At 57.5% G+C, this 19410-nt stretch overlaps 1 protein-coding gene across 3 annotated transcripts in view; it reads right to left on the minus strand.

Moving 5' to 3' along the window:
* SDK2 (sidekick cell adhesion molecule 2) overlaps positions 1-19410 on the minus strand; it is a 269870-nt gene that overhangs the window by 76471 nt on the left and 173989 nt on the right. For all 3 annotated transcript variants that reach the window (XM_087441505.1, XM_087441506.1, XM_014789208.2), the window contains exons 5-12: positions 16319-16452; positions 8562-8673; positions 7095-7285; positions 6872-6955; positions 4705-4899; positions 3305-3421; positions 1500-1667; positions 432-534 (exon numbers count right to left, since the gene is read on the minus strand). In XM_087441505.1, the coding sequence (XP_087297631.1) occupies positions 432-534; positions 1500-1667; positions 3305-3421; positions 4705-4899; positions 6872-6955; positions 7095-7285; positions 8562-8673; positions 16319-16452 (1104 nt within the window). The remainder of the gene's footprint in view (positions 1-431; positions 535-1499; positions 1668-3304; positions 3422-4704; positions 4900-6871; positions 6956-7094; positions 7286-8561; positions 8674-16318; positions 16453-19410) is intronic.

Genomic DNA, 19410 nt, shown 5'->3' on the forward strand with positions numbered 1-19410 from the left:
CTTTCCCCTCACATGTGTCCCTCTGACCCTCGCCCTAACACTGCTCCCATGCCTGCTGACCGTCCACTCGGTGAGCAGAGGGTCTAAGACCTGGGGGAGCACTAGCAGGGCGTCCCCGGCCGCAGCGATAGCAACCTGGAGCCTCCACCTCTCACCAGCCCAAATGCCTCTTTCTTCTCCCCTCCCCCCCTCGCTGCTCTCTACCCTTCCCTCCATTTCCCCACATCCCTTCCCACTTCCCTCTGCCCTCTGACACTGCCCAATTCAGTTCAAGCTAGCTGAGGTCCCCAGGTATTTACTTAGCGTCCCCACATCTCAGCCCTGCCACAGGGTGACACTTACGTCCTTGGTGTAGACACTCGCCCACCTACCAGCTACCCCTAGAGCTGCCCCTCCCCCCTCCCTCCCTGGGGCCACAGCAGAGGGAGTACCTGACGGTGACTCGGGGGTCATGGGTCACTCCGCACACCATGGAGGCCTGGGTACCCTTGATGACACTCTGGTCCTGGGGAGACTTGGTGATGCGGGTCCGGGCTGAAAGACAGCAGGGAGACAGTGTGGTGAGAAGGGGTATGGGCTCCAGAGAGACTGCGATGCAGGCGGGTGGGAAGGGCATCTTCAGGTGAACCGGGCCTGCGGATGAATTCTGTGGGTGGCTGAAGGCAGCCCGGCACGTGGACAGGTCTACCACAGTGAACGTCCCAGAATGCAGAAAAGAACAATGTGCTCCCAGGTACTTGAATTCCTGGAAGCCACATTCATAGTGAGGGCTCATTTAATTTTGCTCCCACAAACCCATGTGAGGGATGAAGAAACGGAAATCTGAGGATGATCTAGGCCATATTCCCAGCACATTAGTGGTCCAGCCAGGGTAAAAATAGGCTCGTCTGATTCCCAGTCTAAAGCGTCACCCGCCAGGCCACTGGTGCTCAGCCTGGACAGGTGGCCCACTGTATGTCCATCTTGGGTGCGGATCCCAAGTGGTGCAATCTGAGAGTCAGAGGGGCTTGAGGAGTTCCCTTAAAGCAGGAGTCAGCAAGCTATGGTGTGGGGCTCAAGTCTGGCCGGTGGCCTGTTTGGGTGAAGACGCTTGTACTGGAACACAGCCACACCCACGGGATTAAGTATTGTCTATGCTGCTTTCTCCATGAAACGGAAGAGTTAGCTGAGGAGTTGCGACAGAGACTGTCTGGCCCACAAAACCTCAAGTATTTATTATCTGGCCCTTTACAGAAAAAACTAGCTGATTTCCGCCCTAAAGTATATGAAGACAGCTGTCCGTCACCTCTGTTCTCTCAACTCGGCCAAGCACGTACAAGTCCCCGCTCACCCGGCACCATCTGCAGAGCGTGCCTGGGCCCTCTCCTCTGAATTCATTTGTTCAAGTCCTTCTCACAGGAAGCGCCCTGGTTGGACAGACACGCAGATGTGGTGGTGCGAGTGTGTGCTCGCAGGTGGTTGGTACACACTCAGACGTGGAAAGCACTCTGCACACTCACCCCACACGACCAGGTCGGCCGAAGCCTCGTCGACCCCCCGAGAGTTGGTGGCCAAGCAGGTGTAGGTGCCGGCGTCGGAGATGTGCGTGGGGCTGACGAGCAGGCTGCCGGACTCCAGGAGCGTGAAGCGAGGCAGCTGGACAGAGCCGCTGGCCAGGATGCGCTCCCCTGGGGGCGACACGGGGTGGGCTCAGGCTGCGGGCCCTGTGCCCCCCAGGCAGACCCCGGGCACTCTGGGATGGCTCCGTGACCCCACAGCACATCCCACCCCTCCCCGGCCACTCTGGGCCAGGGCGGTCTCAGGTAGGCCCCCAGCTTTAGAAATGCCAGGAGGGCAGGGGGCTGGTGGGGGCAGGGCTGGGGTGGGGGCTGAGGCCCAGAGAGGTTCCTGACTTGGTGACAGGCACAAGGGCACCGGGTCACAGAGCCGGTGGCCCCGAGCCCAGGTCTCCTGATGTCTCTCTACCCATCATGCTGTCTGCCCTTCACCAGAGAAGGCCAAGGACTGTCTCCTGATGAGCTGGGCACAGCCCTCGGAAGCAGCCAGCACCTGGGCTGGGGGGTGGGCAGACAGCTCTGACAAGGTGGTGACGGGCATCCTGTGGCACGATGCTTCTAGACAGTCACCTTCAGGGGGAGAGGAAAGTGATGGGTGGGGGCAGGAGTGGGGGCAGGGCGGAGACAGACATGGGGGGCAGCCTGGGGGACGGACCTCCCTCTGCACTGGGATCTAGGGAGGCCTGGCGCCTGGCACCTGGAGAGAGAGAGCATGTGCCATGTGCATGAGTGTGCCCGACGCTGCAGTTTTCGTGACTGTATCTATTTTAAAGAAGACCCCACCTCTCTGTACAGAGGGGAATCTCCACATGCAGGCCTGTGGGTAAGGGTGTCTATTTGCACACGTGTGCAGGCATACTGAATAGTGAGCGTGTTAGGTGGGCATGTTTGTCTCTGTGTCGAGGCGTGTGCCTTGGTGGCCTACGTTCAGTGACACAGATTTATCGAGCAGCTCCTGTGTGCCAGCCTCTGCTCTCGGCCCCGGAGACAGCAGAGGGCAAAAGTGAGCCCCTGACTTGGTGGGGGGACAGGCAATAAGCAGATTATCTCGCATGTCAGAAGATGGGGGATCAAGCAGGGAGGGGTTGCCGGGAGGGCCCGGGGGATGGGGTGGGAGAGTCCTGTGGAGAAGGCTCATCTGAGCAGAGGCCTGGAGGCGGGAGGCAGTGACCATGTGTATACACAGACGTGTGTACGTGGGGAGAGTTGGAGGTGAGTTTTCGACACTGAGGAGTGGGGGAGGCACACAGGGCGGGGCGACTTAGGTAGACGGCTTGGGCTTTGCTGACTCAGGTGTCCGAGCTGCCGGGGGAGGAGGGATGGCCTCCTACCTGCACCAGCCACCACCACCATAACATTAACCACCAAGCAGCTCTCATTCATTGGGCTTCACTACTTCCCAGACACAGTACAGGCCCTCCACATGCACTCTCTCATCTAGTCTCCATGCCACCCTGAGGGATGTGTACTATTGTCCCCAGTTTACAGGTGGGGACCCTGAGGCTCAGAGTGAGTAAAGAACTCACCCAAGGTCACAGGTCTCAGAAGATGCAAGCTGGGCCTTGAGCCTGGCAGGGCAGCATGTGGTGCATACTCTGGTATGAAAGATGCCCTCTTGGGTTGCGCAGTGTACAACCTTCACAACTGTACATGGGAAACCCAACCTGGCCAGCTCCAGAACTGAGCTCTGAGGACTGCCCCAAACTGTCACATGGCCACACCCTCCAAAGCAGATCACTCGTATCTACCTTTCTGCCAAGTGATGGCCGGTCGGGGCGCCCCTGAAGTCTCACAAGCCAGCACCACTGACATGCCGTCGATGACCGTGCTGTCCAGGGGGCCCCTGGTGATGTTGGGGGCAATGCCTGCAAACGGAGACAGTGGGGCTTCTTAGCCACACACCAGGAGGAGCCCTCCCAGCCAGAGGGCCAGGTCCTTGTCCTGCCCCTGCCACTCCCGCTGGTGTGAGTCCCTCTGCAGGGAAGGAAGCAGGTGCCCTGAGGGGCCCCAGCATTGGGAAGAAGCCTGGAGGGCCCACAAGGGTTCCCCGCACCACCGCCCTGTGGAAGGACCCAGGCAACACCAGTCCTCGCCCTGCCTGGATTCTCAGGCCTCCATTTGGGGGAAACTGAGGACCCTGCGGGCAGCTCACGCCCTCCATGACAAGGGAAATGGGATTCATCCTTCACTGAATGTGAAATCGAGGCTCCGGCTTCTTAAACGAGAAAACGGTTACGGCCAGGAGGAGAACATCTCCCACTTCCTAAGAGGCCTGGCCGCGGAAAGCCCATCAGCCTGGCGGCTGCGGTTCTCCCAGAGCCAGTACGGCCTTCTCGTTTTCTGTTTCCCGTCCCTAATCCCAGCCGTGGTCAGAGGTGCACGGGAGCAGGGCTTGAATGCGGACGAGCGTCACCGGCACCATCAGAAGCTACAAGTAAGACGGCAGCCCCGTCCCACAGCCGCCTTCGGGGCGAACCCAGCTCCCTGCGCCCGGTGGCTGCCCTGTTTGGGGGCCTCTGTGGGTCTGAGTGGTGAATCCCGAGGGGCTCGGGGACGCCCCTGACCACACATCCTTCTGCTGCTGAGATACGGGGCCCCGCGGAACGTGCGCGTGCACAGAGCTCCGCCACCGTCAGCGCCACCGCGCACGGTACATAGATCGGTATCATCGACCGCTGGCGGAGCTCCACTGCGCGGGCCGGGCAGCTACTGGACCCCCAGAAGAGACTCCCCGAGGGGGAAGGATTTGCCAGTGGGGGAAGTGAGACTAAGCGCTGGTTCTCCTCTTTGGGAAGTCAGCACATCTCAGCTGAGCCGGGGTGGCTTCAGCCCCGCGCGGGAGGGGACCCAGGGACCGCTGCGGTCCAGGGCTGGAGCCTGTGGTTTCCTAGCCTCTTTGCTCAAAGAGCCGGGGAGCCCGTCCTGGGCCCCGGGGCGTGGGGAGGACTCGTGGGGCCTGTGGGAGTGCTGGACTCGGGGCTGCGCAAGAGTGGTATAAGTGGCCAGAGCCGCCCCGGGGGCCGGGGGACAGTCCCCCGGGATCCCCTCTCTGCACACTGCCCGTGCTGCTCTCCAGAGGCCCCTGGCTTGGAGGAAAGCTGCCTCCCGGGCGGAGGGACTCGGGCAGGACAGGAAAGGCCCCACTTACTGGTGACGGCCAGGTAGGTGGAGGTCTGCGCCTCGCCGGCCGCGTTGCGGGCAAAGCACTGGAACATGCCGGTGTCGTCGGGCGCGAGCGCGCTGATCTGCAGGCCCCCGTCGGCTCGCTGCCGGAAGCGGCTCAGCCTCGCCACCTCCACCGCGGCCGCGTCCTTGTACCAGGCGATGGAGGGCGGGGGCACGCCTGCGGGAGACGCGGGCCCGTCAGCCGGCCTCCTCCCTCCGTCCCTCCCCGCACTGAGGGTGCTCAGGCAGAGGCTGGGGCCAGAAGTCTGCAAGGGGGTCCCTGGGGTGTCTTGGTCTCTAGAACCTTCTCAGAGGTGCCACTATTGGTCTTGGGAGAGGAGGAGGATGTTCCTGGAGCGGCAATTCTCAAATTCTTATATAGTAGGCGTTTCAAGAAAATTTAAAAGATCCCAAGGTTGGTTTAGCTTGGAAATGCGGGATTGGACAAACATTTTTTTTAACAGCAAACTAACATATTTAGCAGAGCCTTTTGCATGCTCTGGGAACCTCCAACTGGGGGTTGGTTACCCAAATCCACATGGCCATAGAGCCCCATGTCAAGGAGCATGCAGTGGGGGGGCCAGTGTTCCTTGGGGGGCTCTCAGAAGCCCCCTCCTGCTTGGCCTGCACAGGGAGGTGAATGGGGGGTGTTCCCCTTGCCCCTCAGCCTCACCCAAGCTGCACCCAGGCCTGGCCCGCTCTTCCCACAAGTATCCTCCACCCTCCTCTCTCCCTCTGGGTCTCTGCTCAAAAGTGACTTTTCCAGGGAAGTTCCCACATCCTGCTCAAGAGAGCACCCCATCACTCCGGGCCCCCAGGCCTGCTCTTTTCCTTCCTTTCCAGCACTTTTGAACCCGACATCCTATGAAACCGTATTTCATCCGTTCCACGGTGCACATTCTTTACGTTGTACCATCTCTGCGATCATGATGTGTCTTCCGATCGACAGCATGTCATAATTTAATTGGCAGTCTTTTTTCTTTCTTAGTGGTACATAAAATAATGGGGCACCTTACAACCCATGGCATTTCAGATGGAAAGAAAAAAGGCATCTTTATTTGTTTATGGGGTGTCTGCCTCCCCCCAAGAACGGCAGTTCTGCAATAGCAGGGACTCGCTGTTTGGTTTGTCTCATTTCTCCCCGGCCTTGAGAACAATATAGGCACAGGGCAAGTAAGCCCTCCAAGAATGTTTGTTGAAGGAATGAATGGATCTTCACCTCCCCCTGGGGGAGGGTCTCAGAAGGGGGTCATTATTCACTCCTCCACTGCAACCCTCCCTCCTGCCGGAGCACAGTCGGCCTCTCTGCTTATAGCAGACCACGTCCCACTGGGCACGCCCTCCCCTATCATCCCAGCATCCTGGATTTCACCCTGGTTTCAGGCTGCCTTTGGTTCAGCTGCACCTGAAGGATGGAGGGTGGAAATGGGAAAAGCAGCATTCTTTTTTTTTTTTTTTGAGGAAGATCAGCCCTGAGCTAACATCCGATGCCAGTCCTCCTCTTTTTTGCTGAGGAAGATCGGCCCTGGGCTAACATCCGTGCCCATCTTCCTCCACTTTACATGGGACGCCGCCACAGCATGGCTTGACAAGCAGTGCGTAGGTGCACACCCGGGATCCGAACCTGCGGACCTGCGAACCCAGGGCCGCCGCAGTGGAGCGCGTGCACTTAACCACTGCACCAACAGGCCAGCCCCAAAAGCAGCATTCTTCAGGAGCTCTGACGAGGGGCGTGAAGTAGAAATGTTGGGGGAGGAGATGGAGTGAACAGCCCAGACACCAGGCAGAGCTTATGAGGCACATCTCAGGCGAGATGCACCCCAGTTCTAGCAGTTCTGACATTATGGTAATTTGGCACTGTCTACAACTCTCAAATTATGGGCAATTTGGGCCTGTCACCTATCCTGAAATTATGGTAATTTGGGTTCATTTGTAACCCTCAAGTGATGGTACGTGGGTTGATTTCCAGCCCCGAGATTACGGTAATTTGGCCTGTTTGTTTCTGGGGTATCTGCTCACAGCCAGATTGACGCTCTACTCAATGATGTGGCCTCGAGAAGGAGGCAGAATTTAGAAAAGTCTGTGACAGGGACAGGAGAGGCTGAAGGTCTGGGGATCCTTGTCCCCCCCCATCCACGCCACTGTGTTACCTTTGGCCCGACAGGGAATGTCCACCACTTTCTCCATCTCCGCTGTGATGTGTCTTTCTGGCTCCTTAATAAACTGAGGTGGTTCTGCAGGAGGAAGGACCAGGGGAGGGGATCAGAGCCATGCTCCTTTTGATATAGCTACCGTGCAGGTTGCCCTTAAGTAGGCCCCAGCCATGCTGCCCCTACCCCTCAGGGGAGTCCCAGCCGCCCCACTCCCTCTCACCCAGCACAGACAGGTAGGCTCCACGGATGACAGAGGAGACGCTGCTGCTGCGCAGGATGGCCTCACACTCGTAGTAGCCGGAGTCGCTGCCCGTGGGGTTGGGGATGGTGAGCCGGCGGCTGTAGTCGCTGATGCCGCCTGACAGCAGCACCCCATCCTTCTTCCAAATGATGTGCAGCTTGATCAGGGGCCTGCAGGGGGTGAGAGAGGCAGCGCTCAGCCACAGGGACTTCCGGAGGCCTGGGGGGCAGAGCAGGAGGTGATAAGGAGTGTGGGCCCAGGGGCCAGGCCTCCTGGGCTTGCCCACCCTCCCCGCCACTTTCTAGATGCAAGTCCTTGGGCAAGTGCCTTCAGGGATCTGGGCCTCAGTTTCCTCATCTGTAAAATGGGGGCAACCATGGCCACCCAGGGGTTTTTGTGAGGATGGGTGCAGGAATGCAGGTGAAGCACGTGGCGCAGGACCCGGCCCCTGGGAATAACTCGGTGCATGGGGCTCTCCAGGGCAGGAGAGCAGCCTTCGCTGTGCATCTGTCTTTTGCTCTCCCCTCTGCGCCGTGGACAGGAAAGTGTTAAGGGTGAGGGACAGCGACAAGGAGAAACCCAGGGTTTGGAGATGGGGAAACAAAGGCAGGCAGATGGCCATCCCCGCCGCGCAACTTCGAGAAGGGGTGAGGGTATGAGTTGGGCCCCCTTTCCCACCACCACCAACCCGGCACCCCACGGCCCCCAGATGTGGTTTACGTGGCTCTCCTGTTTAGCCCCTGGCGGATCCCCGAGGGCCGATCTGCCAAGTGGGGTCTGTGCTAATTCCATGGGGTGTTCAGAGGAGTCCCAGGAAAAAGGGGTTCCGGGGTGAAATAAGTTTGGGGAACACTGCCTCGGGGGCGGCCTGTTGCATTTCAACCCTATCAGCCAGCAGGTGACCCTGGGCAGGTGGCTTGCCCTCTCTGGGCTCTGGGGTAGTGACACCCATGCTGGGTGGTGGTTGTTGGGAGAAACTAGGAAGTGAGGGTTGTACACAGCTAGGAAGGGCTGCAATTGCGCCTGATCCCGGGTCTGCCCTCTCAACCACCACGTGAATTGTCTCCCGCATGGCTTCCCTCTTGAACACGTCTGCATGCCAGGAGGGCACTGCTGGCAGAGACGACCTGCCCCCTCTAGGCTGCTGTAAGGGGTGGAAGGGAGTGGATCCCTCACTGGCCCCAGATCCTGGGCTGAGATCTGCTGCCCCCTAACTTCCACTCGAGAGGAGGGCCTGGTATCTCCTCTCGGGCCACAGAGGACGAGCCGGGACAGTAGCCAGCATGTCCACCCGTTGTCCCTTCTCGGCTAAATTCTCCATCTCCTTTCATGGGTCCTCGTATGATATGGCTTCCGGACCTTTCTGAATCCCGACTGGTCTCCTCAGAACCGCTGGAACACCCACTGGAGTCAGGAGTGAAGAGGAGTGGGGGGAGCACCACCCACCTGGCGTTGGCCACACACTCCAGGGTCACCTCTGAGGTCCCGGCCACCACGCTGGTGTTCTTGGGAGGAATGATGATGGTGGGAGCGATGGGGTCTGCAGGACCCCCTACATCTGGGGAGAGGGCAGGTGTTAGTGGGGGACAGAGGTTGGAGATCTCATCTGTGCCTGGCCCCCATGAGAGGCTGACGCCACGGGAGACCTCTGTCCTCACGGAGTCGGGCAGTGGCCATGGGGCAGCCGCCTGAGCAGCCCCAGAGCCGAACCTCCAGACACTGACCCCAGGGTCCCTCTCCCCTCTCCCCCTCCTCTGCTGATGGGTCTCTAGTGTCCAGGGAGCATCCCCTGGAGACCTCCAAGGCCTTCCCCACTCCTCCTGTAACGCAACTCCATCCTCCTCCTCACCCCCCAGTCCTGTTTACTTCCCCATTTTCCACCTCTTTCACCAGAATGCAAACTCCCTGTACTGGGTTGAATAGTGTCCCCCTAAATTCATGTCCACGGCATGTGAACATGACCTTATTTGGAAAAAGGGTCTTTGCAGATGTAATCAAGTTCAGATGAGGTCCTACTGCATCAGGATGGGCCCTAAATCCAACATGACGTGTCCTTATAAGAGGGAATTTTAGACCCAGAGACACAGACACACGGGGGAGAAGCCACACACAGACGGAGGCAGAGATTGGAGTGATGCAGCTATAAGTCATGGAACACTAAGGATTGTCAGCAACACTGGAAGCTAGGAGAGGCAAGAAAGGATCCACCCCTTGAGCCTTCAGAGAGAGCCGGGGTCTGCCGACACCTTGATTTCAGACTTCTGGCCTCCAGAACTGTGGGAGAACACATTTCTGTTGTTATAAGCCACCCAGTTGGTGGTACTTTGCTATGGTAGCCCTAGGAAACTAACACACCCCCTCAGCAACGCCCCCCCCTCAAAAGCCAGCATTGAGCAGAGCCCCCTCCTCTATGAAGGTTTTGCAGACGCTCCCCCTAGTAGAAGCGGCCCTAGGAAATTAATACATGCCCGGAGGAGGAAGCTCAGGGGTCTTTGCTTTGGACTGACTGTGTCCCCCCAAATTCAGATGTTGAAGCCCTAACCCACTGTGAGTGTATCTGGAGACCGGGTCTTCAGGAGGTAACTGGATTAAATGAGGTCACAAGGGTGGGTCCCTAATCCATCAGGGCTGGCGTCCTGATAAGAGGAGGAAGAGACCACCAAGCTCTCTCTCCCTGGCCTATGGGGACACGAGGAGAAGGCGGCTGTCTGCCAGCCAGGAAGAGGGCCCTCAGCAGAAACCAGCCCTGCTGGTACCTTGATCTTGGACTTCCAGACTCCAGAACCGTGAGAAGTAAATGTCTGTGTTTAAGCCCAGTCTGCAGGATTCTGTGACAGCAGCCCAAGCTGACTGGACAGTCTCGCTCACCCCCAGTTCTCCAGCACAGGAACGATGTCTGCACACAGTAGGTGCTCACATATATTTGTTAGGTGAACGCGTCAAGGGAACTCGAGCTATCGCTGTATAACTTCCAGGGTCGGTGACTGACATTAAAAAGAACTTATCACGAGTGGGCTTTCTTAACACAAAACAAAACAACACCCCAGATCTTCTAATAGAGGCGGTAGAATTCCCTTTCTTACGTCTTGAGTTAAGAAGCGGCCCGTTCTTCTCTCAGTGGGTCAGCATAGGCCCAATATTGGCAGAAACGCCAATATTCTCCGTACCCCTGCTCCACCGCTCCTGAAAATACACCCACCGAGGACTCTTCCTCTCACGACAAATCCACCCAGTTGGCCCCTTTTCCAGGAGGCTCCAGTGGCGGCAGCTGTAATGATACGCACGGCCCTGGGGCGACAGCATAGGACATCCTTTACGGGGAGGGAACGTGGCGGCCCCCCTGCCGCTCTGGGCCACCCCTGTTGGCCCCGGGCACACTTTCCCGCCTCGACTCAGGCCTTGCTGGAAAAGGCCAGGTAGAATGGGAATAAAATGTAAAAAATAAAATAAAATGAAGGGGGAAGAAAGGAAGCATATAAAGCAAAATAATTGCAACAATATAAAAGCCTCATGTAGGTGCCATAAAGAGCGATCGGATTGAAAGCTGCTGATATAGCTGAATCCATAAAAGCGTGCTCTAAGTTGTTTATCACATGCCGGCCGCGCAGGTACCGCAGCCAGATTAATGGGGCACGAGGAGGGGACAGACAGTCGGAGCCCAGGCGCCAGCCGCACGGCGTAGCCAGATAAAGAGAGAGCCCTCGAAGTTTAAAAATACAAGGGCCGCCCGGGGCCCTGCCTGCTGGTCGGCTTTGGGAGGGGTGGGGGGGCCACACCACCCAGGGACCCCGGAGGTCTTGTCCAGGCCCAGGCGGAAGCCTGTGGGGCTCGAGGGGAGGCACCAGCGATGCCCTGGGACCCTGGCCAGTGAAGGAGGCCTGGGGGGTCAGAAGACCTGGTCCAAACCTTGCTCTGCCCCAGGTGTCCTGGGGGTGACCGCGGCACGTCACTTCATCCTGCCGAGTCTCAGTTTTCTCAGCAGCAAAATGGGGATAAAAATCTCTGCCTCTCGGGGTGTGTGGGTTCAGCCCTGAGTCTACAAGTCTTTTCTGAGTGTGTGCCAGGCACCAGGGATTCCCCACCGAGGGAGCCGGGCAGGGGTCTGTCCTCACAGAGTGCATGGTCTGGGAGGAAGCAGATCAGTGCTCATACTTTTAAAGGATCAAAGATGCACGTGAGGGTGCCGCCCCTGAGGGGCGGCTAAGCTGGTCTGGGGCGAGCACCCGGCACATACAATGTGCTCAATAAGGGACAGTCCCCCATCCTGGGGGTCTGCCTGCCTGTGCTCGGGGAGAGCCTCCCTACCCCCCACCCCCCGACCCGGCCCGGACCAAGTGATGGACCCAGAGGCCACCAAGAGGTGAAAGTCACTGACCCTCAGGGGGCTCTCGACTGAGGGAAAGAGAGCACGCGTGTTAAGTGCTACAGGAGAAAGGCACAGCCTCAAGTGCTCCCTAGGGACTCACAGGAGATGGGGAGCTTGAGTGGAACTCAGAGAATGCAGAAGGAGGGACGGATGTTCTGGAATGGGAGCACTGTGTGAGTGAAGGTATGGGCACGATGCTGGGGTGGCCCTCGGGGCACCAGGAGGGATGCGGGAGGACAGTCACAGAGGTGATGGATCCTGGCCCTCATGCAGCCCCTTCCCCAGCCCACTGCCCTTTGCGTCCAGGAGAAAGGGCTAAGTGGTTACAGCACTTTTCCTGGCTGTGCCCAGATGTGTCCTCAGAATCCTTCTTAACACAGTGGCAACAGTGGATCAGAGCTGGCCTCTGAGGTGACACACATTTTCCATCCCTGCTAGGGAGAGTAAAGGCAGATTTGACTGGGAGAGTTATAGGATTTATAGGTCAGCCTATGGGCTGGAAGTGAGCCCTAGGTGGGCATTGTGGTAACAGAGGGGATGACAGACAGGAGGACAAAATCAACAGGGCCTGGTGATGGTCTGGGGGTGGAGGGAGACAGACGGGCAATGAGGGATTGGAGACTAAATGCCTGGAGATGGGGCCCCCTTTACAGAGAAAAGTGATGCCCGGGAGGAACTGGTTTTCCAAGGAGGGCGATGAGTTTGGATTTTGTCTCTGAGTTTGAGATGGTGGTGCCGTGTCTGAATGGACGTGTGTAAGAGGAGATGTCCAGAGACACGGGCAGGAGCCTGGCTGGGGAGGCGGACGGAGCAGCCATCTGTGCAGATGTGAGGAGGAGGACGGTGAGACTGGGGAGCAGGGAATCGGGGGTGGGGGACAAAGGGCTGAGAACCAGGTGTTGGCTTGTTGGCTTCAGGGGAGGAGGAACAGTGATGGAGACGGGGAGATTGTGAGAGACAGGGCGTGGGCGCAGGTCCTGGATGCTTCGGGAACACGGTGCCAGGGACGGGGGGTCAGTGGCACCCAGTGTCCAGAGCAGTCAGGGAGAGTCAAGATGGAGAGCGGTCAGTGGGTCTGCCACCGGGAGGTCACCAGTTTTGAGGGCAGGAGACTGCGTGCAGGGGGCTGGGGGAGAGCAGGGGATGTGGTGGCATGGGACTGGGGGTAAAGGCCAAGAGGGAGGTGAGCTCAGACAGTGGTTCAGAGGACTCCTTGTGGAGCAGAAGAAAGGGGACGACAGGATACTCTTCAGCGGCCAGCGGCCGAGAGGGGGATTTGTTTCCCCTGAGACTGAGCGAGGCCTGGGCCTGAGAGGAGCTGGGCAGCACCTAATGCTGCAAGGTTTGCGGCCAGGAAACCTGGTCCCGTTCCTGGTTTGTCCGTCAGTAGTTACTAGAGAATGTCACTGGGAAGCAGATTGCTTTGGCTCTGTGGCCTCTGCTTCCTCAGCCCTACCATCTGTAACTTGTGGGTGATAATAACCACCTGCCTCCAGTGACTGCTGTAAAGACTGAATCGGCGATTTCAGCAGAGTGCCTGGACGGTGCCTGGAAGTGGAGGCTCGTGGTGTGATGTGAAGGCCCAGGGGGACAGCTCGGAGTGGACTGGGATGTCAGAGAGGCTGTGGGGTGGCAGGGACTGGTCCTCAGCAGGATCCGCCTGACTGTCTGGTGGTCTCTGCTGGGGAGGGCTGTGCCGAGTCATCTCCTCGCTCACCGGGTCTCCGATGACCGGCTAGGGTGAGGGGTCAGCCTGGCTGTGCTCAGGGACGGAACACCAGACCTCTGTCTCATTAGATTCATGCTCTGGACAGTGGAGTGAACAGCGCCCCAAGGGCCAAGCCAGGAAAGTCGCATGCAAACCAGAGCAAGGAGGAGGGCGTCTTCCACGTGAGCTCCCGATGCGGCCCAGGCCTCAGGCCTGGAAGAAGCATGGGGCTCCCCACACAGGGCAAAGGTGGATCCCACTGCCCCAGGACGGCTTTGATAACAGGCACCACCGCGATCCATTCTCCCCCAGTCACCTCATTTAATCCTCCCAACCGTGCTCTGCCATTGGCATCTCATCCTAGAGGAGGAAACCGAGGGTCAGAGACCACAGGCCTCCCCTGGGCGACAGGTCAGGTGAGTGCTGGGGTGGGACGTAGACTGCTCCCCTCCTGGGCAAGTTCCAGCCGCCCACGAGCCTGGACCCACCTGCCCCTCCAGCACAGGGGCCACGAGCCACAGGTGGCTACGAGCTCTTGAAATGTGGCTGGTGCCCTTTGATTTAATGGGATTTAATTATGTCTAATTTACATTTAATTAAAAACAGATCCCCAAATCAGTTATTAGAACACTTTTAAGTATGTGCGGAACAACTTGGGCATCCGACCCTACCTTTTCAGCTGTAAATTTTATGAAATCTAAAAATAGATCACATATTTCAGATAAAAATTTAGCATCCAAATTGAGATGTGCGGGGAGTATAAAATACACATGGGTTTCAAAGACTTGGTACAAAAAAAATAATGTAAAATATTTCATTAATATTTTTCTATTTTGATTGTATGTTAAAACGGTAATATTTTGGATATGTTAGGTTAAATAAAATATATTAATAAAACTGTCACCTATTTCTTTTTCCTTTTTTAAAAATGGGGCTACTGGCAAATTTTAAATTACTTATGTGGCTTATATTATATTTCTATTGGACAGCGCAGCTCTCATCCCTGGGTGTGGGGCCACCACCCAGATATGGACTTTTCTAGAGCTGTGACAGTCCGTGTGAGGTCACCAGGGTGATACCTGGGCAGGGGGCCACTCTCAGGGTCCCTTGCTCTCTCCTTCTCCATTTCTGAAGAGCATGGGTGTCCCCCAGAGGCTGCTAAGAAGCTGAACGCCCCAGAACAGAGGAGGGGTGAGGGGTGAGGAGGGGAGAGGACGAGGAGGGGCGAGGCTCAGCGAGATAAATGAGAGGAGATGGAGCTGGTGGTGGGCGAAGTGGCAACTGCTCCTGGTAAATTGGCTGGCAAGCAGGCAGGCCGGGGGATCTGTGTCACGACAGGAACAGGGTTTTGAAGTGCAGTTACTCGTGGGAGAAGAAATTAGCTGAAAATCAGCTGATTCTGCCCTCTATCCAGTACAAATCACTGCGTGAGAGCGTGAGGGTGATGCAGTGGGAGAAACAGACAGCTGAGGGAGGCTCGGGCAGACGCGGGGGTCAGGGGGCCCTGCCGGCCTCCCCTGGGCTGGCCAGGGTTGGGGGGATTGACATGGAGCAGAGAATGAATGACCCCCACAGTGGGCGGGGAGAGTAGCTGGTTTACTCCCGTGAGCAGGTTAGGTGCTGGGGGCGGAGCACAGAGCAGGAGGCTCCAACCTTTGGTCTCGGGGTAAACTGAGTCACCCAGGAAGATATCTGCCTTGACTCGGACCGTGAACCTGGCCTGTTAACAAATGACTGGATTCCATTAGACTCCAGGTATCCTACTCACTGAAAACTATGTGAGGAAAAGCATCTCCCTCCAATGATCAAACTCCTTTTCCTATAGAAATAGCAGCCCCAGGTGATGGGCTGGGCCCCAGCCGCTGGGTATAGACCGAGACCCTGGCCCAGGTCAATGTCAGAGGCTATACACGTGACCCTGATGGGTCAGTATCCAGCATGGGACACTCCTCCCTGCATCCAGATCTCTTTCTTGGCAGACTGGAACCTGGGGTGAGAGGGAGATAACTGCTGAAACCGGAAGGGGTTCTGCTGGTGCTCACAGGCCCAGGAATGGGCATGGTAGGGGTTGGGGAATGTTCTGGGCTCTTCCGGCACCGTCAGACAGAGGCTGGGATCAGAGGAAGGACACCGGAAGGCTCCCTGCTGACCTGAATCCTCATTTGCTGCTGGTGGGTGCGTCCCAGCTCGACCATGGATGACAAATGAGACTTGTTTTTAGAGCAGGAGTTGTACAGATGTGGAGGGATGTGAACATCTGGCTCCCCCAGCCTGCATGGCTGCTGAGCTGCTGCAGGAGGCTCTGGCCTTATCCCACACACTCTGTGATTCGCAGCCTGGGTCTGCTGCCGGAGCCACCTCACCCACCGTCTCTATCCCAGGGCTGGAGGATGGAGGGAGGGAGCTGGCCTGGGGAGAAGCAGGCAGAGCGGCCGTCCCTAACATTCCATCATGGATCAGAAACCTGCCTTCAGTCTCGGCGGGACAAATGCCTCTTTGCCTTAGGAAACTCAAGGAGTCACCCTTTAAATTTGCTACCTTCTGCCACTGGGGAGAGCTTTGCCTCTCTCTTCCGGGATGCTGGGTGGTCTCTGGGGATGGGCAGAGGGGTACTTTTAGGCAGGAGCCTGGGCAGAGAGCCTGTGTGCCCATCAGCAAGGGTGGCCTGACTCCAAGGAGAAGCAGCGCCTTTTATGTGTCAGCTGAGCAGAGGCAGTTAGTGTATTTCTTTAAAACCGAGCTTCCCATCTCCTGGTGGCCTCTCCCTGTCAGCACCTGGGCCCGAGGGGCAGTTGTAACCCACGCGTGCACACACTCTCTCCCACATGCCACCCTCTCCCTGGGCCTCCAGTGGCCCCGCTAACAACCAGGCTAAGCATCCCCTCTCCTGATGCAGGATCTCAGGCTCGTCACGGGAACGGGGTCCAGAACTCGGCTCCCTCCTTGCCTCTGCCCTCACACTCACCCCCAGCTGCGGCTCCTCCTCTTCGGGAGGGCTCCTCCCCTGCCCTCCCCCTGCCTCCCCCTCCACCACCATTCCGTCTTCCCAATGACCCCCTGGAGCCCCATTCCCAAGATTTAATGACGCGCTCCCTCCACACTCAGTCCCAGGCCCTGCCGCTCACTTACTCTCCACCGCGAGCGTGATGGGCTGGCTGGTTTTGTTGTCCCCATTCTTGTCATTAACAGCCTGCACATAGTAGCGGCCTGCGTCGGGAGCCACCGTTGACAGGATGACCAGGGTGTTCTCCAGGGTGATGGCTCTGGGAAGAGGAAAAGGACTTCTCTGACAGGGGCCCGACGGGCTCTGAGCAGCCGGGGATGGGAGCAGTGGGGACACGAAGCTGGTGGCTGGACCCTACCTCTCCCCGCAGCCGCCTCCCGGAGCCCCTCCTCCAGCCCACCTCCCGAACCACCTACTGCCCCAAATCCAGCCACGTTTAGTCTGTAGAGAATCCAACACACTGCCAACTCTGGGGATCAGACCCAAATACAGCACATGCCCAGAGGGCTGAGCCCGCCGTCCACATGAAACTTCCCTGCCCCCACCCTAAGCCTAGGCTACCGACCCCAGCTCCCTCAACACTCTGCCCTTTCCCCCATCATAGCATCGACGGCTGTGTGTGGTTATCTCTGCATCAGGAGCAACCAGACACTGAAGAAATGTCCTGGAATGAATGAATGAATGATGAATGAAGGATGAGCGATGAAAATGAATTTAGAAATGAGCAGGACCATTCCAGAATCAGTGCCTTCACCTAATCCTAAATTGGTTTAGGTTGATTCAAAGGCCACAGGTCGCCTGTAACACAGACTTCCGGGTTCACTTCTCTCTCCAGCCCCCTCTTAAGGTGTCTGTTTCCATCTCCCTGAAGCCAGTCAACAAGAGTGGGGTTGGCTGGGCTGGCTGAGAGGAAAAAAGGAGGCTGGCTGGGCAGGGGGGTGCAGACATGGGCTGTTTACTTCCAAGCTGGTTCCCTCCATTGGGATCCCATCATGCAGCCCCCAGCACCCAGGTCTGCAGGCAGAGAAAAGTGGTCAGCCAGGGACCCAACTCGATGTGGGTGAAATACAGCCAGGAGCGCTGCCCACACGGCTCTGCCCGGCTCCTCTGTTCACCCGTTCTCCCAGCGAGAAACAAAACCATTAGTTTGTCAAGTCTATCTCTGGATTTTAATGTGATGTGCCCGAGACAGCTGTTAAACATTCTTAATGTTAGTTTAACAAGGACAAATCCAGTTGAATTCTTTTCAAATTTTCCCATTAGGTGAATGTTACAGAGTTTTAAACATGCTCTCAAATAAACATCCCCACTAATGCCTCTCCAGCCCACTTTCTCCCAGCCGGGGTACGCTGGTGCCCCCTCTCTCACGGTTTTGGGGGTTCATGTGCTGAGTCTCACACCGTCAGCGGAGCTCCGGGAAGTAGGAAGGCCCCTCCTGCCCCGATTTTTGGGTACCCTAATGATGGCCTTAGCTGATGGGAGATGGGACAGAGCCAGGCTAAAATATTTTAAAAGTGGCAAAACTAGGACAAGGATGGTGACCATTTCCTCACGCGGGTGTCTCCTGCAGGGACCCTTGCCCTTTAGTGTAGCTTGTGGGGGTGGGCGAGGGTTGGGGGCAGGGAGGCTGGGCTCTGGCCGCAGCAGGGAGTGAGCTCTGGAATGGAGCTCCGGCCCCAGCCCCTAAGGAGCATGCAACCTCCTCCTTACTTGGCCTCAGTCTCCTCATCTGTGGAAGGGGTAGAAGCAGATGCCTGTGAGGTTCCTTCCAGCCCGGAGGCTGAGATTCTGATTCCTGTCGCCGCTTCTGCTCTTTCCCCACTGGGGCCTGAGGCTGTCCCCTCCCTCCACACGGCCCTCACCTGGCACCCAGGCCAACATCAGGACTGATCTGATGCTCAGCTGTGCACGTGGACCACATGGCTCCAGCCTCCCCAGCCACTCCCATTGCAGGGCACCGTGGGCGCAGGGCACCGTGGGCGCAGGCCGAAGGAAGCGTTCGACAGGTGGGTGCACGGGGCACGGCCTAGTCCCACTCTCTAGTTCACCTACCTCTCCTGAGCTCCCTTTTGGCCTCCAGAGAAGGGGCTCCCACCTCCAGTTCCTTCTCTCCTAGACCAGGAAGACCCTCCCCACCCCCCGTTCTCTCCTTTAGCTGTATTTTGTCTATGTTATGATCGATCCTTCTAGGTCAGTGGTTCTCCACCAAGGGTGGCTTAGCCCTCCAGGGGACATCTGGCAATATCTGGACAACTTGTGGTTGTCACAGCCGTGGGGGTGCTACTAGCCACTGGCAGTAGAGGCCAGGGATGCTGCTAAGCATCCTACAGTGCACCAGACAGCCCGCAAGATGAACTAGGCCCAAAATGTTGATTGTGCCACGACTGAGATACCCTGTCCCGGGGGGATGACATGTCGAGGTGGCAGAGATGGTCACTGTCCATCTCAGTTTCAGGAGCCCCTTCCATAGGGTACAGACAGTCCCCGACTTAACGATGATTCGACTTATGATTTTTCGACTTTACGATGGTGCTAAAGCAATATGCATTCAGTGGAAACCGTACTTCAAATTTTGAATTTTGACTTTCCCCAGGCTAGCGGTATGCAGGTTTACTGGGATGTAACCCCACTGTAAGTCAGGAAGATCTGTGCTGTAGTTGCTGGGAAGTCAGGGGCCGCCCCTTCTCAGCCCCCTAGCATCCAGGCGGGGCCATGTGGCTGAGCTCACAGGATATGGAGAAAGGGATGTACACCACTGCTAGGCCTGGACCACAAGAGCCCCTGCAAGATCCCCACGTTCTTCTCCACCCCGGCCCCCATCAGAGCGGGGCAGTGGGGAAGCCCAGTGCTAGTGACGGCAGAGCTCCCTCAGCCAGGGTCCTTGAATGACTGTGGAGGAGAGTGCCCCCCATCCCTCGCCCATGGAGGGATTTGGAGCAAGAAATACACTCCTATGTGGGAAGTCCCGGGGATTTGGGGGTCTGTCTGTTATTGCTGCTGGCACTGCCTTGACTGGCACTAGAGGAAAGCACTCTGCACCGGGACCCACGGGGCCTGGGTTCGAGTTCCGAATGTGGAGTGGAACAGGAGGCAGAGAGGCTGGAAAGTGCTGATGGCCTTTTGATCCTCCCTCCCTCTGCCCTCCCAGATGGCTAAGGAAGGTCCCTGGGCTTACAGCCCTCTGTGGGATGACCATCCCCTTGATAGATGGTTCTGG

This window comes from Ceratotherium simum, chromosome 16, assembly GCF_057802395.1.
Source record: "Ceratotherium simum simum isolate JZ-2026a chromosome 16, ASM5780239v1, whole genome shotgun sequence".
Taxonomy (NCBI): Eukaryota; Metazoa; Chordata; class Mammalia; order Perissodactyla; family Rhinocerotidae; genus Ceratotherium; species Ceratotherium simum.